At 40.8% G+C, this 18,692-nt stretch overlaps 1 protein-coding gene across 2 annotated transcripts; it reads right to left on the bottom strand.

Annotated features, from left to right (window-relative positions):
* Window positions 1-287: 287 nt before the first annotated feature.
* Window positions 288-18,526, bottom strand: LOC137194290 (phosphatidylinositol transfer protein beta isoform). 2 transcript variants are annotated; one of them, XM_067606063.1, is made up of 11 exons: window positions 18,421-18,526; window positions 14,048-14,078; window positions 12,621-12,766; window positions 12,300-12,391; window positions 12,091-12,098; window positions 11,905-11,979; window positions 11,704-11,787; window positions 9,097-9,174; window positions 5,852-5,962; window positions 5,290-5,412; window positions 288-5,016 (listed from the first exon to the last, which is right to left on the bottom strand). In XM_067606063.1, the coding sequence occupies exons 1-11, from the start codon at window positions 18,438-18,440 to the stop codon at window positions 4,969-4,971; spliced, it is 816 nt and encodes a 271-aa protein (XP_067462164.1). In that variant the 5' UTR covers window positions 18,441-18,526; the 3' UTR covers window positions 288-4,968. The 2 variants fall into 2 exon arrangements, with proteins under 2 accessions (XP_067462164.1, XP_067462154.1); XM_067606053.1 differs by having other exon boundaries at window positions 288-3,238; window positions 18,421-18,525.
* Between the last annotated feature and the right edge of the window lie 166 nt (window positions 18,527-18,692).

Here is an 18,692-nt window from a genome sequence, read left to right as displayed (position 1 = left end):
GTATTGTATATTATTCAAAAGATAGTGACTTATACGGAGTCAGTGGTGATTGGCTGGATATGTGGTGGAGACTGCATCCCAAGCTAATATGAACATCTATGGCCTTGCTGTTGCCATCAGTTGGACGAGGTGAGAAACGGGACATTGACAGATCTCTTTGGCCAGTACAAAAGCGTGTTCATTGTTTTGAAGCAAACACAAAAGCAAAGAGGAAGGACTGCATATCCCCTTTAGCCTTCAATGACCAACATTCACCTGTACACAATCTGACAACTGAAACAATAGGATTTTGTTTTCCAGGCGAAATTTATTTGATATTTAGATACAATATGTAGACTTAATGGCACACAAAAAGATCTACAGAAAGAAAAGGCACAAAATATCATACATTCACTACCATGTCCCCTGAATTTCAAAAGCTGATCAGAAACATTTAAAAGCAAGCCATTGAGAAATTAAACAGTTGTAGATTTCATAAATTAGGCTAAGACTGTACAGTTGCTTTGTGATACTTCCTCTCTCCCATATCATTGTCTCGACACATGGCAAACCATTGATTAAGGTAGTTATCTTTAGCCATTAACACAGAAGATAGACACAGAAAACATTGATTATACTGAAAACCATTTGTTTCACACCTATCACTCCTTGAGACATACACGCACACACACGCGCACACACACACACACAACATCCCAGTACAGTAACAAAGACCAACTGGCTGTCTTCATATGTACAGAGATAAAATGGCACAAGCTATAAGACAACCACTTCCCATCATGTTGAAACTGTAATACCATATTTCCCACCGAAAGCGTACAGTATGATGAAAAGAAATCAATTGTTAGAGGCAACCAATGAGCAACAATATCAAAAAGGATCTTCGTGTTGTTTTCTTCACCTGAGAGTATTTTGTTGAAATGTTGCCTCGGACAATTGCTTTCAAATGTTCCTATTTTCCCAGCCTGCAAGTGCTGAATACATGTAAACACATCAGAAATCCATTCACACTCTTTGGACATGCAAATAACCCATTACAGAGGAAGTCATCGACCCCCAAACCCCCCATTAGATTAACAGAAAATTAAAAAAAAAAAAAAAAAACTTTAGAATATTTCATTACATGTGTCTTGAAAGGAAAATATGGGAAAGATGGTTGAGGTTAAACAGTTCTCTAACAACAAACTCCCAATTCCTGATGAACAATTTAACAGACATTGACACACCAAAAAAAAAAAAAACCCTCAAAGAACACCAGTAAGCATCAAATGAGGAAACCACTTGTACAGTATATGTATGTAACACTAGTGATAATCAACACTGTTGGCCAGTGCCTCATGATTCTGAAGCCTAAAGGGGGGGGTGGGGGGGGAGTACACAATGGAGTTTGAAAGTCAAGAGTCATTAATATGGCATATCCATCACATGGCTGGATGGCTGGTCTGAGGCAGAGATGTAAAATCTGCAGCAACAAAAAAGATGCACAGACTCTTCTGACTTATTTTTGCTTGAAGGAACCGCACCTGCTGAGGCGCAGTGACACATACTGTATCAGGAAACATAAAAGGGAATCACAAGGAATTCTACACTTTCAAGAAGATAAAGAGTTATCACAGACAACTTCGCTCATAAAGCTCTGCCATGATTTACTCCCCAACACGTAGCAGCTACAGTAATAGCTAGTACTAACCTTTAGGCGTCGGGAAAAATTGTCGGTCAGAAATGAGGGAGGTAGCTAGAGCAAATAGCTGGCAGCAGAGGTACAACAGGTATAATAGGTCCAATAGGTGCGAAGATCCAGAGATTAAGGCAAGCAGTGTATGGTGCTGGTGTCGACTGGGCAACTGGTAAGGCTGTTATGAATCTGTAAACACGCCTAGGATGAAGCAGACGCGAGAGGCCTTTTGGAAACCCGCTCTACCTCGGAGAGCCAGATGAGTAAGACAGGCCTCTGGGGTGGGCTGGGTGAGGCGGGGTGAGCGGTGCAGGGAGAGCGGTTTAGCTTGTGACAGAGGCTGGAGGGGTATAGCACCATCTGTGGCTGTTTTTCAGTGCAGTTTTTCTCTGGGGACATCTGTTATGGAGGTGAATGTTGTGTTCTATGTTATGTGTAAATGTCTTCAGAATAGGGAGTGTGTGTGTGTGTGTGTGGGGGAAAAGAAAATAGAGAGGAAAAAAAAAAAAAAAAAATCAGTGAGAGCTGTAAACACTTCCAAAGTAACATCCTTTGGCTGAGCGAGCTTGCATGGATCTGCCCAGCTTGAGCTTTTAAGAGATCAGTCACCGCAAAGGCATCCACACCTGTGAGAGTGTGTGTGTGTGTATGTGAGAATGAATTCACATGTTTATCCTTATGTGCCCGATGTATATGTGTCATATGCATGTGTGTGTGGGGGGGTTTCTGTTAAATCTGTATGGGAGTGAGTGAATACCTGTACAGGCATGATTGTCAGTGTTAATAAGATGCAGTGCTTTGGGTGAGGTGAGGTGATGGGGGGAAGGATTACAATGGGCCGAGGCGCCAAGGGTGTTAGTAATCTCTTAATGGAGGCTGTGGCAGGAAGGAACATGAGTATGACAGAGACTCATGCCAGGGAATGCAAACCACTGAGCCACAGTATGTACAGTTAAAACCGTGGAGACAAAGAGAGGTCAGACAGAGCATCATCTTGAGAGGAATGTTTTGGAGATAAAAAAGGGAAGAAAAAAAAAATATCAAAAATTGCCAAAATAACAGAGGAGATATTTGGTCCAACACCTGCTGTCGTGGATTCAGGCCAATTAATTTGTTGCTGTAAAAAAAAAAAAAAAAAAAAAAAAATTATCTGTAATCGCAAGTAGCTCCTCTTCATATCTATCCAGATGCCTAGGTCTTGTCAATAACATGATGCTGATAGCTGGCCTTTCTCTGCCCAGGAGATCAAAATAACCAGAGTCTTATCAGCTAGGATCGTGTTGGTTTCTAGAAATCAATTCCTCAGTGGATAGAATGTCTATGATTGGGTGCAAGTCAGGGATCTGCTCTATTGATTGCAGGTAGCAGAGCCCCCCCACCCTCACTCCCTCCCTCCTCCCTCCTCCCTCCTCCACAGCCTGAATCAGTTAAGGTAAAAAGTGGCACCAAAGAAGCCCTCTTAGCGGTCTCAATCACTGCTGTCACCGTGGTCGTTTAAAAATCCTTGTTTTCGTTTCATTCGTCTGCAGCGCTGGTTCCTCGTACTTCACCCCGTTTGCGGAGCTGTGGGGAAACGGATGGAAATGAGACACAAACGTTAAACTTATGTAAGCTGAACAGGTGAGGGCAGGTTTAGTGGATGTTTGCATTCACTAGAATGGTTGCTGGTTACTAGCACACAGGTTTAAACTCACATTTATTCATTAGATACGACAGCGGGTTTTACTTCTTGTATCTAAAACCATTAAAAATAACACATTTTCTTTTGCAAGCTTTTTGTTTTTCCTAAAAAAATAAAATAAAAAAAATCAGCTCAAACAATCCTTATCAAGCACCTTGTTTGTCTTCTAGGTAGATAAAAGCATCACTTTCAGATTCTCCCACCCTGAGGCTGATGGCTTTGGAAAGTCAATTAGTGTGAGAATCTGATAGCCAAACACCTTAATGGAACAGTTCAAACTAACAGTGGCTCTAAACAGAGGAACAGACAGATCTGATGAAATGGCGTGAGGATTCACCCTCCCACTTCTCCATCCCCCCCCCACCCCCTCATCCTCCCTCCCTTTTTTCTCAATCACAGCACAGACTCTTTCTCAACTGCAGAATTCCATTTGTATGTTAATGAGGAAAAAAAAGGAGCCATCTTGAAGTCACTGCCTCTCTTGCCCTCTTTCGCGCCTCCCCGTTCTAGTCCGACACAACTCTACCGCTATACACGAAAAAGACAGACATGACTGTTAGTGTGTTGCGTCCACGGCGGAGTTGCTCATTCACCCAGTGCAGTCTTGTCAAGAACCTGGATCACAGCGTTTCTGTGTAGACTTGGGCCAGCATCACACTGCGTCTTCTTGTACAGTTAACTGTGACCCTGCTAACCCTTGAGCCTAGAGGTTCAGGCCTCGTTGGCCTCCTCACCGCAGCCTTCTTTGATGGCACCCGCCTGTTTACTTACTCCGAGGGAAAATGGGAAACACATGCTTGAATTGGGCGAGATGTGAGAAGGAGGAGGGTGGTGGGGGGGGGAGGGGGGGGGGGGAGGGAGGCAAAGCACAAAATGCTGTATGTTGGTTGTAAGCCAGGAATGTTTGAGCCTGGCCCACTTTGGCCAGTCCAGCCCGGATTCCTCCCTTTTTCTCCTTGTACGGCCAAAAGCTCCCAGACTATTATATTATAGAGATATTTAGAGTATTTCCAAGAGCAAACTGGTGGTAAGGTTTTTACGGAGAATGTGATTCACAGAAATTAAAGCCTGTGATTTACTTTCTCTGCCTTATATTCCTCTACGGGGAAGCTGTGGATTGCAGGTACTGAGCTTGAGCAAGCCTTGTCTGTATGTTTTTAACTGCTGGCCACCTCTTAAAAAATAGCATGTGTGATTCTGAGAAAAGTTTGCACAGATGTCTGGGTATATCCAGAGGACAAGGCACTTGCATACAGAAGTGTGTACACATACACTCTCTACACACACACACACTCATGCGAACCAGAGTAAGAAACTTTTAATGGGTCAGCAAAAAACAGTTAACAACCTGGCACATGCGTCATATTTCTCTGCAATCTGTTGTTATTAAATCATTCAGTGAGTGAGTTATGAAGTTAAACTTGAAACATACACACACGTGCACAGACACACTGAGCTAAAAGCCCCTTTTCACAACACCAGATAGGAGAGTGTGACAGCAGCGTTAGTGAGCAGCAACACAGAAACCCCACAGGGAGCGGAGAAAGTATCTGAGACTGGCCTCTACCAGTGAGAACTTACACAGCCACACTCAGACCTACACCTGGCCTGGCTACTCCTCTGCAGCCTTTGTGCCACGCACAGAGCCCTTCTTACGCATCTAGACAAAAGTGAAAGGTAAAGTAAATCACAGAAAAGGCGATTAGGAAGTCTGTGGGGGCAGCTAGGATTAGGGTTACCATGGACAAGTTTTATGACATGTTAGTTTTTTGGAAAGCCTCCATGTCCATTTTATTATTCTGAATCCTCTTATTTATTCATTAACACACATTTATCTTCTTTCTTTGTGCTATCAACAATATGTCTTCATTTGGGTTGCGACAATAGTGACCAATATGGTTTAACTGTGTTTAACCGTTACATATCTACTCACCTCGTCCAGCTCCCTCTGTGTCTCTGCCTCCATTCGTCGGATGTCATCCATAGTCAGCTCCACCCACTTATCAATCCAACAGAAAAGCTGACGGTGAAAGTTAGTGAAGATCCTCTTTTCTTGCTGAAAGATAGTGGTGGGCTTGGTTAGGGCTGGGTGATATGGTTGAGTTCAATATTACTAAGAATGTGTTTGAAACGACATATAGTCACAATATAGGAAATGTATGCAACGTTACATTATAATCATAGGGAAGTTTAATGTGATGAACTGTGTTCCGCTGGGAATTGACAAAACTGTTCACGTCAAAAACTGTTTCTAATTACAATTTAGTATTAAGCATTAATCAAACATGAAACAAACACTGTGAAACAAAAAACACAATATGATCATATCGTCATGGTATAACTGCACTGAGAGTCAATAAATAATGTCAATAAGGCAGTAAAAAAGCACAGTAGTGCTTTTGTAAACTAGAAATCCTCAAAGAGCTTGTGTACAACTCATAAGCTAAGAGAAACAGCCTGTATGATGTTTAATTGTGTAAACATGTCACTCTAACCTCATGGATGAAGTTCTCCACTTTGGTCTGCAGGCCCCACCACTTGAACTTGACTGTAACCAGTTTGTAGGCACACATCTTTGGGCAGTCAGTCTTATTAGCCAACTCTCTCTGTTGGGAGAAGAACAGCAAACGGATGACTTACAACCCATCACTTTTTAGAACGCAGCATCAGAATAAATAACGCAGCAAAAACTTGACAGAAACTTTCCAATGAGAGAATAATCGGAAAAACAGCAGACGGCTGAGAGAATATTATTTTAGACTAATCTTGGCTGCATTCAAAGCTAAAAATCATTAATACATAATGCTTTGGGTATGGAGCTTACTGAAATAATTATCAATATGAAGATGTGCTGTGCACAGATAAAAGTGCCCTAATCTACAACACACTTTCTAAATCCATCCGCTGCTTGCACTCTGCCTCCCTCTGAAGACGAGAAGAAAAGGAGGAAGGGGGGGGGGTTGGGGCAGAGCAAAGTGGATAAACTCCAGATGAAGGGACCATTTCTCTGCCTCCGCCCTGACAGCGACACCGTTCCCGACAGGCATGCCTTTGTGGCCACGGAAGGCTGATAAAACGGTGCTCGCGAAGCGATAAGGGCGTCGCGGTGCAAAGCTGGTTACATTATTAACACCTAGGACCTGCTCGCCCCCAGAACACACATACTCTCCCCCCGAGAACACCTGTTTAATTAATCACTTCATTCTGGCTCGGCATTCCAAGAGAAAATGCCACAGACCCGCCTCAATCACCCTCATCCCACTGCCGTTTGATGCTATGATCATGGAGGAGAGCGAGAGAAGGGGAAATGAGAAACATTTCTAAATTTGCAGTGGGTTTAGAAAAGTTGTCATCGCTAGAGGAGAACTTCACATGAAACGGATTCTACATCAAAACACTTACGGTGACATTTCTTCTCTCCCTCTCTGTGCCCCACTCAAAGGAGCAGAAGTTTTCAGAAATACAAAGGGTACCGATATGCAAGCATGTGTGCATGCAGAGATAGACAAGAGTTTTATTGCTCTGAGAAGCTGGCAGAAATTGTGCCTCTGTTGTCACATAACTACTTTTTTTTCACCTTTTCAAAAACAGCCTTTTTCCATGTCCACAGCGGATGGGAAAGTGATCTAATTAAAAACACAAAATAAAAAGTTGTGCTTCTTTATTCATACTTTTTAAAGCTGTTTGGCTGCCTTTGTTCTGTGAAAATTCTTGAAGCAAAGGAAAGTTTCCCATGGTGAACTCTGAGGGCTCCACTGCAGAATAGAAATTCTCAGTGCTCTAACAGTGAGCAGGACCCGTTTGTGAGGCTGCAGGGTACGGCAGGGTTTACAGGGGAAAGCAACAAAACTCCTGACAAAGTTTCTCTGTGTGGATGAGCCATGTCTTATTGACTTTTTACTTTCCATCAAAAGTACATCAATCCTCATACAGAATCACTTCTTGTCAAGTTTAGAATCAATGTCCAAACAGAGTCTCTTTCCCATTTCTGTCTCTCTGCTGTCACACACAGACTCCTGGCAGACAATGAGGAGGTCGGCAAAGCTCAGAGAGTAAAACCTTTATCTGATCCAGTGACTTGAAATTTCTATTAGATGCAATTAGAGCTGAGAAAGAGGTGATTTATCTTCATCAAATTGCAGCCTTAGGCTGCATTCACACCAAATCTGGCAATCCGGCACTATGATGCGGGGGGCTACAATGGTTGGGGGGGGGGGGGGGGGGGGGGGGGGGGTGTTTGAGGTATCAGTGAGACAATGAAATATGTTTCAGCAAGATGAGCTGGAGTCACAGATTAATGCATTTAAGGACTTATCAGAAGCCAAAACACTGGCAACCAGTGGCAACTGTTTTTTCTTTCATCGCAATGATCACGAGGTAAACAGCCGAACACACCGTTCACATTATAAAATAATCCACCAGGAATGCACGCTTGCATGTATGTGATCGCCCAATGCAGCGTGACATCGGTTTGGGTTTCAGCAAAAGTTGAGTCCGGCTCAGTTTCTTGCCGGATGGCCGCTGTGGTTGTTTGCTGAGCCCTACGCAGTCCAGACTCCTGCCACCTGAACACACTGCCTCCATCCACAGGAATGGGAAGCAGCCTCACTCCAGCCTTCCTCCTGCTCTGTGCTCTCTGATAATTACAGGTAACGGTGTTTGTGTGTGAAAAAACTCTTTAATATCAACAATTCTTTACAAATTGAAATAAAATAAAAGTCTAAAAAACTAAATAACTGATTGTGTAAGCATGTTAGTATCTAGTTGTGGTATTGTTATCTTGTGTCTGAGAGTCTATGAGGATACGTCCATATCAGTTTTTGCACATCTGGACACCACAATTTCCCCCTCAATTCTGTTTTGAAAAACTGCACAAGCTCTGTCAGGTTGCATAGGGACCATGAATGAAATGCATTTTTCAAGTCAAGCCACAAATTCTTGATTAGATTGAGGTCTGGTCTCTGAGTCTAACTCTATGACATTAACACTGTTGTTTTAGGCATTTCCTGAGTACCTTTATGCTTGGGGTCAGTGTCTTCCTGGAAAAGAAATCTTCTCCCAAGTAGCAGTTTGCTTGCAGATTGCATTAAGTTTTCCTTATAGGATTTTCCTGTATGTTGCTTCATTCACTCTACCCGCTGTCTTTACAAGCCTTCCCAGGCCTGCTGCAGAGGAGCATCCCCGCAGCATGATGCTGTCACCACCAAACACCACACACAAGCTCAATCTTTGGTCTCAGACCACTGAACTTTCTTCCACTTTGTTTGAGTCTCACAAATACCTTCCAGCAACACAAGCCAAATGTTATGTGCGTTGTTTTCAACACTGGCTTTTTGTTAGTTGTGGGTTACTCAACAATAGCTGTACACAGTGTCTCCCATCCCATCACATCGCATCCCAGCCATTGAACCCTGTAGCGCCTTCAGAGTTGGCATAGGCCCGTCTGTGGGGAGGACAGCCTGCTCTCGACAGATTTACAGATGTTCCGTATCTTTCCATTTTTTTTTTATGCCTTGGAAATTTTCTGTTAAACTGTAAAATTACTCCAGCCATGTTGAATTTCCAGGGTAAAAACACTGCAGCAGTGTTTTTTTTTTTAACAATGAAGAACTGCATAGAATTATACAAGGTCTTGTGCAATTCAATGTTGTAGGAATGAAATATGTGAAGCTACAGCTGCAGGAACGGGTCTTGTGTACATAAATGACAATGAACAGATATGAAGGCAGCAGATCAGTACCTTCCAGGTGGGCCCCAGGGGTCCTCTGCCGGTCTTCACTGACTTGAAATTGGCGGGGTCTTCATCTGGCTTGTAGTCCTACGATGAGAATTATTTATATAATTAATACACACATGATATTTAGCTGACAAACTGTTTAACAAGCTGTGAAAAACATCAGAATACTAACTTAAATATTGATATATAAATAATGGTACACTATAATTTAAGCAAGAAATAGACGTTTGAAGTTTTCTTAACACAGTTTTAAGAAATCTGCAAGTTCTGTTTGTTGTTTTTAAAAGACAGTATGTTAAGATTATTCAAATTCAATGGAAAGTTTAATTTAATTGTGGCATTCAGTGGTTTCCAGAATTGTTGGTGTGTTTGTCGTACACTGTACACTACACTCATTCCCCAAAGTCTGCCATCTTCGGAGATAATGTCAGGCAGCAAGACCAGAGCACAACTAAGCCATAAGTGGCTAAGAGATAAAGCAGCGTCTATGGGCCATTAATGCCACTAGCAGCATCTGTTTAATTAGGGTGACACTGGTGCCAGTTAATAGAAGTGAATGCATGTGCGTCTACCTGCATGAGAGCTGATGAGTGTTTGGGCTGCTGCACAAAGTACTTGTATATGTGAGGCCAAGTACAGCTGCACTTACTGCAATAGCACTCTTAACTTATACCCTATATATACACAGAACATAGTCATTTCCTGCCAAACCCATTTAAGTGAACTAACCGCTTCTTGCCCGTTGCACAGCAGGATCCTGATCCCATGGCAAACAGATTCTTAAAGCATATAGAAAGATACTGAATGATACTGAGCACATATGCCAAGCACATGACAATGTTGACTTCATAAAAACAGGCAACAGAAATAGTAATACAAATAAATGAAATGGCTTTCAAATTATCAACAGCTCAAGGGCCCAGCAATTTTAAATAAATCATGATGCGCCTGCAGCTAAAAGCTACTTTTCAGGGCTATCGGCCAACAGGAGGGTGCCAAACGTGTGGAAACTGATAGAAACCCACCCCTACACACACACACACACACACACACACAATAATTTGGCTGTTTTAATGCTGAGAGCTCCATCACTATAACAATACACTGTTCTGCACTAATGAGGTCTGTGAATCGATGTGCCGCGCTAGACGAAAAAAGGAGCTACTCCTCAAGTAAAAGAGTGTGTGTTAGAGTGCGAGTGTGTTTGTGCCGTGTGTGTATTTGTCTAGTTCCGGCATACGAAGCACTGTGAGCCTTAATTACACTAACAAACTCATCGGTGCTGGCGGTACGCCCCAGGCCCTGCAGCCATGCCTGAGGCTGAGGGCTGATAGGGCCCTCAGACACAACACACTCCTCCAGCAAGGCAAACACGTCCGCCTCGTTAACTACCCACCCCAAACAAACACGTACATACACACACGGAGAAACCAACACTTCTCAGCCAAATAGCCACACATACGCGCTCACAGAGCCACAGATAAATGAGGCAATGTGATGTCAAATAACAGCAATAACTTGTAACATCTTCAAATAAGATTTCAGAGATTCAATGTGGAGCATTAAAAACTCATATTTATACTTTGAAATGTTATTGAGGGAACCTTCAGATGCTCCTGTCAAATTCAGCATGTCGTTTTTAAACACAAAGATTTCAAAGATAAAAAAAAAAAAAAGTGATGTTCAGTGAAAGTAAGAAGCATGAGGAGCTTTAGTTAAACGGAGACCAAATGTTACACAATTCACATATAAATCAATACGTACTGGGATGAGTATTCAATCTACTCTAACCGTCCAATGCGATTTTCTGAGAGAAAAATGCCATTTCTTTCCTTCTTTTAACCCAGACAGGTATGTGTTTCACTGTACTTCTAGTCATGCAGACAAACTAATATAAATTCAAAATCTCTTAACAAGCCAGTGTTGGATCCACTAGTTCCAGTAGACACACAACAGTAGAACAAAAAGGTGCAAAGTAAGCTTGAAACAATTAGATTCTTAAAAATCAATTAGTTCTTCATTATGAAATGAATCAACAGTTTAAGGATTGCTTACTTGTTTATGTAATTTGTCAAATGTGATGATTTACAGGTTTTTCCGTCTCATATCATTATAACTTCAATAAGGAAGTTAAATGTTGTTCTGAAAACAAAAAAAAATTACAACAGGAAGACATCACCTTAAGCTCTGGGGATTTGTGGTTCGTTTTAATTTATGACATAAGCTACAAAAATAACGGATTAGCACAGATGGAGCCAATTGCTGACTTATGGAATACAACATTTGAAATGAGACAATACTGATGCTTATGACTTCTGTATTGTCCCGGCCCTAATAGCAACCATGACTTCTAAAATCACTTTATGTATGTTCTTAGCAACTCCAAATTTTAAAATGAAGAAATTTCTGTGTAAATTACTGCTGAAAAGTAAATAAAATGAGCTAATAGCTCCTCTTCAAAAATAAATAAATAAGCACTGTTTACAACGTTCCTTATGTGAAGTGTATTGGGTTTGGCAGTTAGCTTGGTAATGATCAGGCCTGTCCACATGAAGGCGCCAAACTGCTTTTAGCTTCCACTGAAAGTATGCCAAGAGGGTTTCTACTTACAGCATTGGACACTTGACTTCTGTCTGCAATGTCAATGGGTACAACACTGACATCCTGCCATGTGGAACTGTCTAGTTTGTGCACCTGAGAAAGAGAGAGAGAGAGAGAGAAAAAAAACCCAAACATTTGTAGGAAGAGTATACAAACTCAAATCCAATGTTCAAACAGGATATTTGCTTGTTATATTGTAGAGTTACTCACGTTTTCTTGTGTTCCAAGGTCTGGTTTATGCCACGTCTCAATCTTAATGAAGAAATTGTCTTTCATATACTCATTCTGGAAGGAAGAGTCAGAACTTAGACGAAGGAATACTTTCATATATATATATACTTTATATATATACTTTCACAAATATTACAAGAAAGAAAGACATTTAAGGCTACCTACCGTCACAACTGATTGAGGTTAGGCATGAGGAGAGAGGGGAAAGAAAACAAAACGCAACATTACCGATACATATTAAATAAAACACTGTAAATTCACACCAACAGAAAATTCACAGCCATGACGCAAGAAACAAAAGTATATTTAACCAAGGAGAGGGTGAAGGGTTTCAGGGTAAAGGAAAGGTAAAGTCATGTGGGGAGGGGACTCACTGGTTCTGCAGTAAGGGTAGGCGTTCCAGGCTTTTTCATGAAATACCAGGGAGCCTTCAGGGGCTAACAGCTTGACAAACCCTGGGACTTTACTGTAGGGTGGGGGGGAAAAAAGGATGGGAATGGGTAGAAGTATTTGGATAAGTAAAGACTTCTCAGTGGTTCTACAGGAAAAGATTGTGCAGGAGGGAAAACATACAACTTGGAATGCTTCACATCACAGATAAGACAACACTGCCACTGGCTGGTAGCACATTGCAATTACACTGTAAGATACAAATTACAGAAGCCAATAAAAAAAGGGAAATAAAAGGCACATACCTCTTAAGGTGGTAGATTTTGTGTGTATACTGTCCTTTCTCTCCGTCCTTTTCATAGGGCTCATTCTTGAGTACCTCAATGCCCTCACCACCTCCTGTCTCATTTTTACTTGCTTCAGCCACTGAGAACAACTGTCCCACTTGATACTGTAACACAAAAATACAGTGGTATTTCATCGTTTGCAGTATAACTAGAAAATAAACTTGCTGATGCCCCCTCTTCAGTGAAGTATAGACTATGTCCTAATTTTTAATGTCACAAAATAGTAATATAATATAATGCAGAACATAATATTGACGGATCATTTGCATTTTAAGTTTATCTCACATCCTGCAGGCTGAATTTCCAAATGTCTCATGTTATGATGGTTGAATAACAGACAGTGCAACAGAAGGATGGATGTTTGATTACATTACACACAGTATGCACACCGCAGCTCCTATTAGAGTCTGTCCCCTCAAGAGAACACTTACTTTTCAATTATTTGGAATGAGCTTTAAAATGCTGCTGTAATTGCCAAGAGATTTTACAGCCGTATAAGGAAGGAGGGTGAGAGTCTGGGATTCATGACATTAACTTCTATAAACACAGGGAACATTTGCCTGCTCTTGTAAAACAATCACAAGAATTACAAATGATGCCTTTTTGGTTAAGAATGTGTTGCCTTAACTTGTAAACAGCAGCCAAACACTGGAAATGATATAATAGAAGTGCGCTCTTTTTTCATTGTCTTTACTCTTTTGAGAGGATAAAAACAATCATTTTAAAGAACAGAGCATTACAGAGACTTGATGTAATTCCTATAAACCACAACTCTTGTGACACATTTTCAGGCCAAATAAGGGATTCAAGTTCTACTGAATGTCAGACTAACAGAGAAAGAAAAATGAATTGGGGTGCAAATGTAAAATGTTTGCCAGTACTACAGTGGAACTGAAACAAACATAGAATATTGGCTATCTGTCAGTGAATAAATGACACAACTTCAAGGCCCGGCCCAAGTTCCCGTGTCCAGCTGAAGTTGAGGAGGTGTTAGCCCTGAAGTTAGCGACAACCTCGGCCCAGGCTCACTTAAGGTGGACTGACCTTTAAGGTGAACCAGCTTCTTATTTTAGTAACAAGCTCCTCCTCCGAGTTTTGATAAGTTTCTTTTTTTAGACATGTTTTAAGGCGGAGATAGAAAATAAATGTAAGCGAGAAAAAAAGTGAATATTTCACATCCTCTGCACTCTGCCATGGATGGCTCCTGTCAGTACATAAGCTTTGTCTTTTTCAACAGACGAAGGGCATAAGTGAAGATACAAAAAAAAAAAAAAAAAAAAAAAGGTAAAATCCAGAAGGTAAAAATCACTACCAATGCCCAGATATTTCCAAGACTGCACATTATAACAATATCATCAGAAGGTTGATTAAAACTGCTTACTCACCTCCTCAACACTACAGGGTAAAACCACACGGCTGCAAGAGAGAGAAAGAGAGAGATGAGGTTACATTCACAACACTCTTCATATTACAAATTGGTATTATGGCCTTTTTTTGACTCATTTTTTATAAATACTGAGTGTATTTTAAACAAAGCTGTGACATTATATTCACCAAAAGTTGTTAGATTTCTTTAAATCCATCTTTCCTTACAGCCCAGATTCCACTCTGTCCTGTTTCAGAAGTTATTTACATAAAATCAGCATTATTAATTACCACCTACTCCGATTGGCTGGAGGTGTGGCTCCCACTTTCACCCACAGCCAATCGGCCAATCGACACCACTAGCTCTTGAGCCACGAATTTCAAAATTTCAAACAACTTAAAAAGACTGAGGCGATAGAATTGAGTAATTTTACAGAACAGTCGGGCCCCCATCATCACCCCAATACATCCCATAACTCATATTTCTTGTTTTCCACAATACCAGCCCTTTAAACACTTCTACTTCAATATAAAGAGAACAATATACAATATAATCACCCCAGATAGAGACAGAGCGCAATTACGAGCCCACCCACCCAAGAGGGGAAAACAATTCATTGATCGCTATTGACTTTCACTTCTGTTTGCTAACAAACAACAGAAAAAAGCCTAAAAGCTGCTGTGTGGTGGAATGCACGATCAACAGAACCCAGAACTAAGTTTTTATAAGCTGCCGAACCGAAAAACTGAGCCTTTAAGAAGACAAAAGTGGATACAGGGCTGCGTGCCATGCGGTGGGAGAGACAGACCCGACCTGAACAGCTCAAAAACCTCCTAAAAATGACACATATACCTGAACACGCTGCTGCTCACAGAGAACAAACATAAAAGTAAAAGCAGAACAGCTGTTTACTGGAAAGGTACGCTGTGTTTGTAACAGACATTTAAATCACAGAATAGCTAACCTGCATTCAGCTGAAATGCTAACTGTATAAAGAGCTTGGATGGGAAATGATTGCATGTCTATGTGTGTAATTTCCCTGCCTATATTTAACAAACTGTAGTGCTCTGTCTCTATAATGTTTCACTCTATGCAATAAAAGACAAAACAGGAATCAATTTACTTTGTTTGTATCACAGTCCGTAGTAGCAGATCATTTTCAAAACGTCATGAAATATAAGAAAAACTCAGCAGATGCAGACACATATCACATAAAAAAACAGATTATTCATTGTTAAACCTTAATATTTCTTCACATCTCAAAAGTTAAACTTGTTGTGTAACTTCTGGTCGCCTCTACAATGCGTCAATTATTATTCTCTGCCTTGAGCGCATTTTCACACATCAGTGCATTTCAGTCATAATGACAGGGACATGCCAATTGTCTGTCACTCTCCACACGGTTTGAAGCAAATATGAACCAGAACAGAAGCATCAGTGACGCCACAGTCGTGTGTGCTTCTCATCATGAGATCAGAAATAACCTCCACAAGGCACAGAAACCTCCTTACTACGGAACAGGAAGCTAGTTGTGGTCACTCTTCCTGAGGAAAAACCATTACTGGCCAGTTCGACACACTGCTGACTTCAGCAGGATGAGAGGAACCCATCACTAGACCAGAGTGGAAAAAGTTAAAGCTGAGGAAAGCAGAGATTGGATTTGGTTAAGAGATGAAGAAAAAAAAAAAAAAAAAAAAAAGAGGTGTGAGAGGAAGGTGTGAGAGTGTGAGAGGAGCAACAGAAAGTGTAACTAGTGATAGTTTAAAAGACAACAAATGTGCTGCACAAACCAGTAAAATAAGATGCAGCTGTTTTGAAAGATAAAATCTTTAACATTTAGATATCTTATGTAATTAAGACAGTATTACGTTTTTGCATAGTAAAAAATACAACAACTTTGTTCTTCACGTTCCAGCAGACTTCTACTTCAGGGTGTGGTATGCTGTGACCACACCAACTGCATCATTTACCCTGACGAACATGAAGCTGCAGTCAGTTACCACTAACCACACAGTGCAAGAGAAAAACAAAGCAGTCAGAGGAAGTTCTTTCAAAGCATTCATCTAAAGTGAGGCTGCTTTTTTTACCTCATTGCACTTTGATGATGAGCTGTGGCAAACCATGACAATGGGAATTGGAGTTTTGTCCAGAATTAACAATACTCTATTAACTTGTGTTGAAATAAGGTTAATCTTTACAATGGCACCCAGTGACAGATGATCTTCTCTCCAGGCTGTTGTGACAGCTCCAAAGCAAGGTTTTGTGATGAGTGATATTGACATTTAATGCAGTCAAGGACTAAATACACAGTCGAGGGTCCTCAAATTTGAAAAATGAAGTGAACAGGAGCACAATGAGTAAATGAGATGTATTAAAAATATGCATGGGATTAGCAGCAGCACTCTAGAACAGCACTGCATGGCAGCGGATACATGTAGACGTAATCTTCCTCCTCAGAATGTGAACACATGTCAGTGTGCTCAACCTGCAGTAGTGCAAGTGCTTTCTCTCTGTTTACCATACAGGCACTGTACTGTGATACAATTAAGGCAATGTAGTGCTGAAGTGTATTTCTAAACATGTTAATAGTAATGCTGTGCAATATCTAGAGAATAAGACATTGTGGTAACATGGTTTGATATAACTCTAATCATCTCTGTTGATTGCAGAAATAAAACCAGAATCTTCATCAATCCATCATCATCTCCTGATGTTCAACTGAACAACAAGATGTTAAAACTAAATATATTATGTAGGTCTACACCACTATCACTTGAATGCAAATAACTGGTAGCAACTAGAGCTGTAACATTTATTCAATCGGTCAGTCGGAAGAAAATTAATCTGCAATTGATTAATCCGCATTTTGTTAATCTATTGAGAGTTTAAGTCATTTTCCCAACAAAAACGACAAAATTGATTCCAGCTTCTCAAATGGGAGAATATGCTGCTTTTCTTGGTCTTATAGTAAACTGTATAATTAGTAGGAATAAACAAGAAATTTCAAGACATCAACTTGTGCTCTAGGAAATTGTTATGGACATTTTTCACTGTTTTCTGATGCTTTATAGACAAAACCATTAATCAGGAAAATAATGGATCAATGCACTCCTGGTTGAAACATGTATAAATCCATGGAAATTGAGCACAGAACCAAACCTTGGACTGTTTTTAAACTTTCTGATCTGCTTAAAATGGTTAGCTAGCATTTGGCTATAATACATGTTAGCCTTCAATCTTCTTGCAAATACTAAGCTGTATAGTTTAGGATTGTGTTAAACAAACAACTTATAATCTGATTTTGTTAGAATGGTGTAACGCTGCTGTGAGGTTTAAATGAGGTCATTTCATTTGAGCAGGAGGATTTAGACAAATTAGCCGAGTCTCACATAAAATAGTGTCAAGGATACATCAAATGGAAATGATGGCTCCAGCACCTCGTCGCCATGAAAACACAAAATATGATTATGATGGTGAGTGGCTATGACAAAGTGGGAAGAATAACTTTACGACAGACTTCCTGCCTTGATCAAAACGCACCAATTCCTTCACTGATTGAGCCAAAGAAAACAACCAAGCATCCTTACGTTTCCCAATCTAGCAGGCACGATTTAATAATAGCCTGAAGCTAATATTATCCGCCATTATGAAAGTTAACTGCTGTGATTTGACGGATTTTTTCGACTGGATAATTTAGTCTTGATGTGTAAACGAGTAGGCTATATTTTGGCTCAACTTCATGACTCAGACAGCTAACGTTAACAGCTAGCTAGCGTTAGCTAAATACTGCTATCATTATAAAGCCAGCTAGTTGAATAAAACAGACTGGTTCAACACGAGACGACAACCAGCGAATTCGCCAATTAATCAAAGTCTCTTATCTTGTTTAAGATTAGCTGGCGCCACCGAAGGGTTACGTGTCAATGTTGCTAAAAAGTGAAGATAACATTAGCAGCGCTATTTCCCCATTCATGTTAACTGTTAGGTACGCTAGCATTAGCAAATCATGAGCTAACTCGTAGCTCAAGTTAGTTTAAGTTTTAAAGCTTGATATAGTAAAGTTTAAACGGTACTCTTTATGGTTTAAACACACCACACCAACCACAGACTGAAGTGTTTAAAAGGCCTGCTACGTGGACACATGAGAAGCTGTGTGATAACCACAGCTGTCACACACAGTGCTGTCAAAGCCGGTAGGCCACAGAGCAGCTCTTGAGCAATCCCACCCTTCCCTCGTGTATCTGACACACACACACCGGGACAAGATCAAAAGTTTTCATTAGTGTCCAGCCACTGAAACAGCCCCACAGCAAAACACAATCCTTTATTAAACGAGTCATTGGTTTCAAAATCTTAAAAAAGGAACGGTTTAGAGAGAAATATCGCACTTACTACTCTTTGATGAGGACCATCGTAGCTCGCTCCTCTCGACGCCACTGGCACTGACCAGCGACCGCTGATTTCTGCTGACGTCATGAGCTGGTAAGAGCTGTGCCCGGTCCCTCCCTCCTGCTCAGTGATTTGCAGAGCAAGGTATGGACGTACCTAAGTACCTAGTATTAACCAATGAAAGCCCTTTCTGGTGGCTTTTTAGCCCGCCTAATTTATATCTGGTTTGATCAAGCAACGGGAAAAAACAATTCGTTCATAATAAAGATTTTGGG

This window comes from Thunnus thynnus, chromosome 2 (assembly GCF_963924715.1).
Source record: "Thunnus thynnus chromosome 2, fThuThy2.1, whole genome shotgun sequence".
NCBI classification, from domain to species: domain Eukaryota; kingdom Metazoa; phylum Chordata; class Actinopteri; order Scombriformes; family Scombridae; genus Thunnus; species Thunnus thynnus.
The sequence above is the reverse complement of the archived record's forward strand: the minus strand, read 5'-3'. Positions and strand labels throughout refer to the sequence as shown.

Bases quoted from the DNA above. Each gene is read 5' to 3' on its own strand.
- LOC137194290 (XM_067606063.1), bottom strand. From the start codon at position 18,440: ATGGTCCTCATCAAAGAGTA. The intron at 12,767-14,047 runs GTGAGTAAGCAG...TTTGTGTTACAG, and splicing joins TACCCTGTAGTGTTGAGGAG to TATCAAGTGGGACAGTTGTT. The intron at 5,017-5,289 runs GTGAGTAGATAT...ACTTTTGTCTAG, and splicing joins CACAGAGGGAGCTGGACGAG to ATGCGTAAGAAGGGCTCTGT.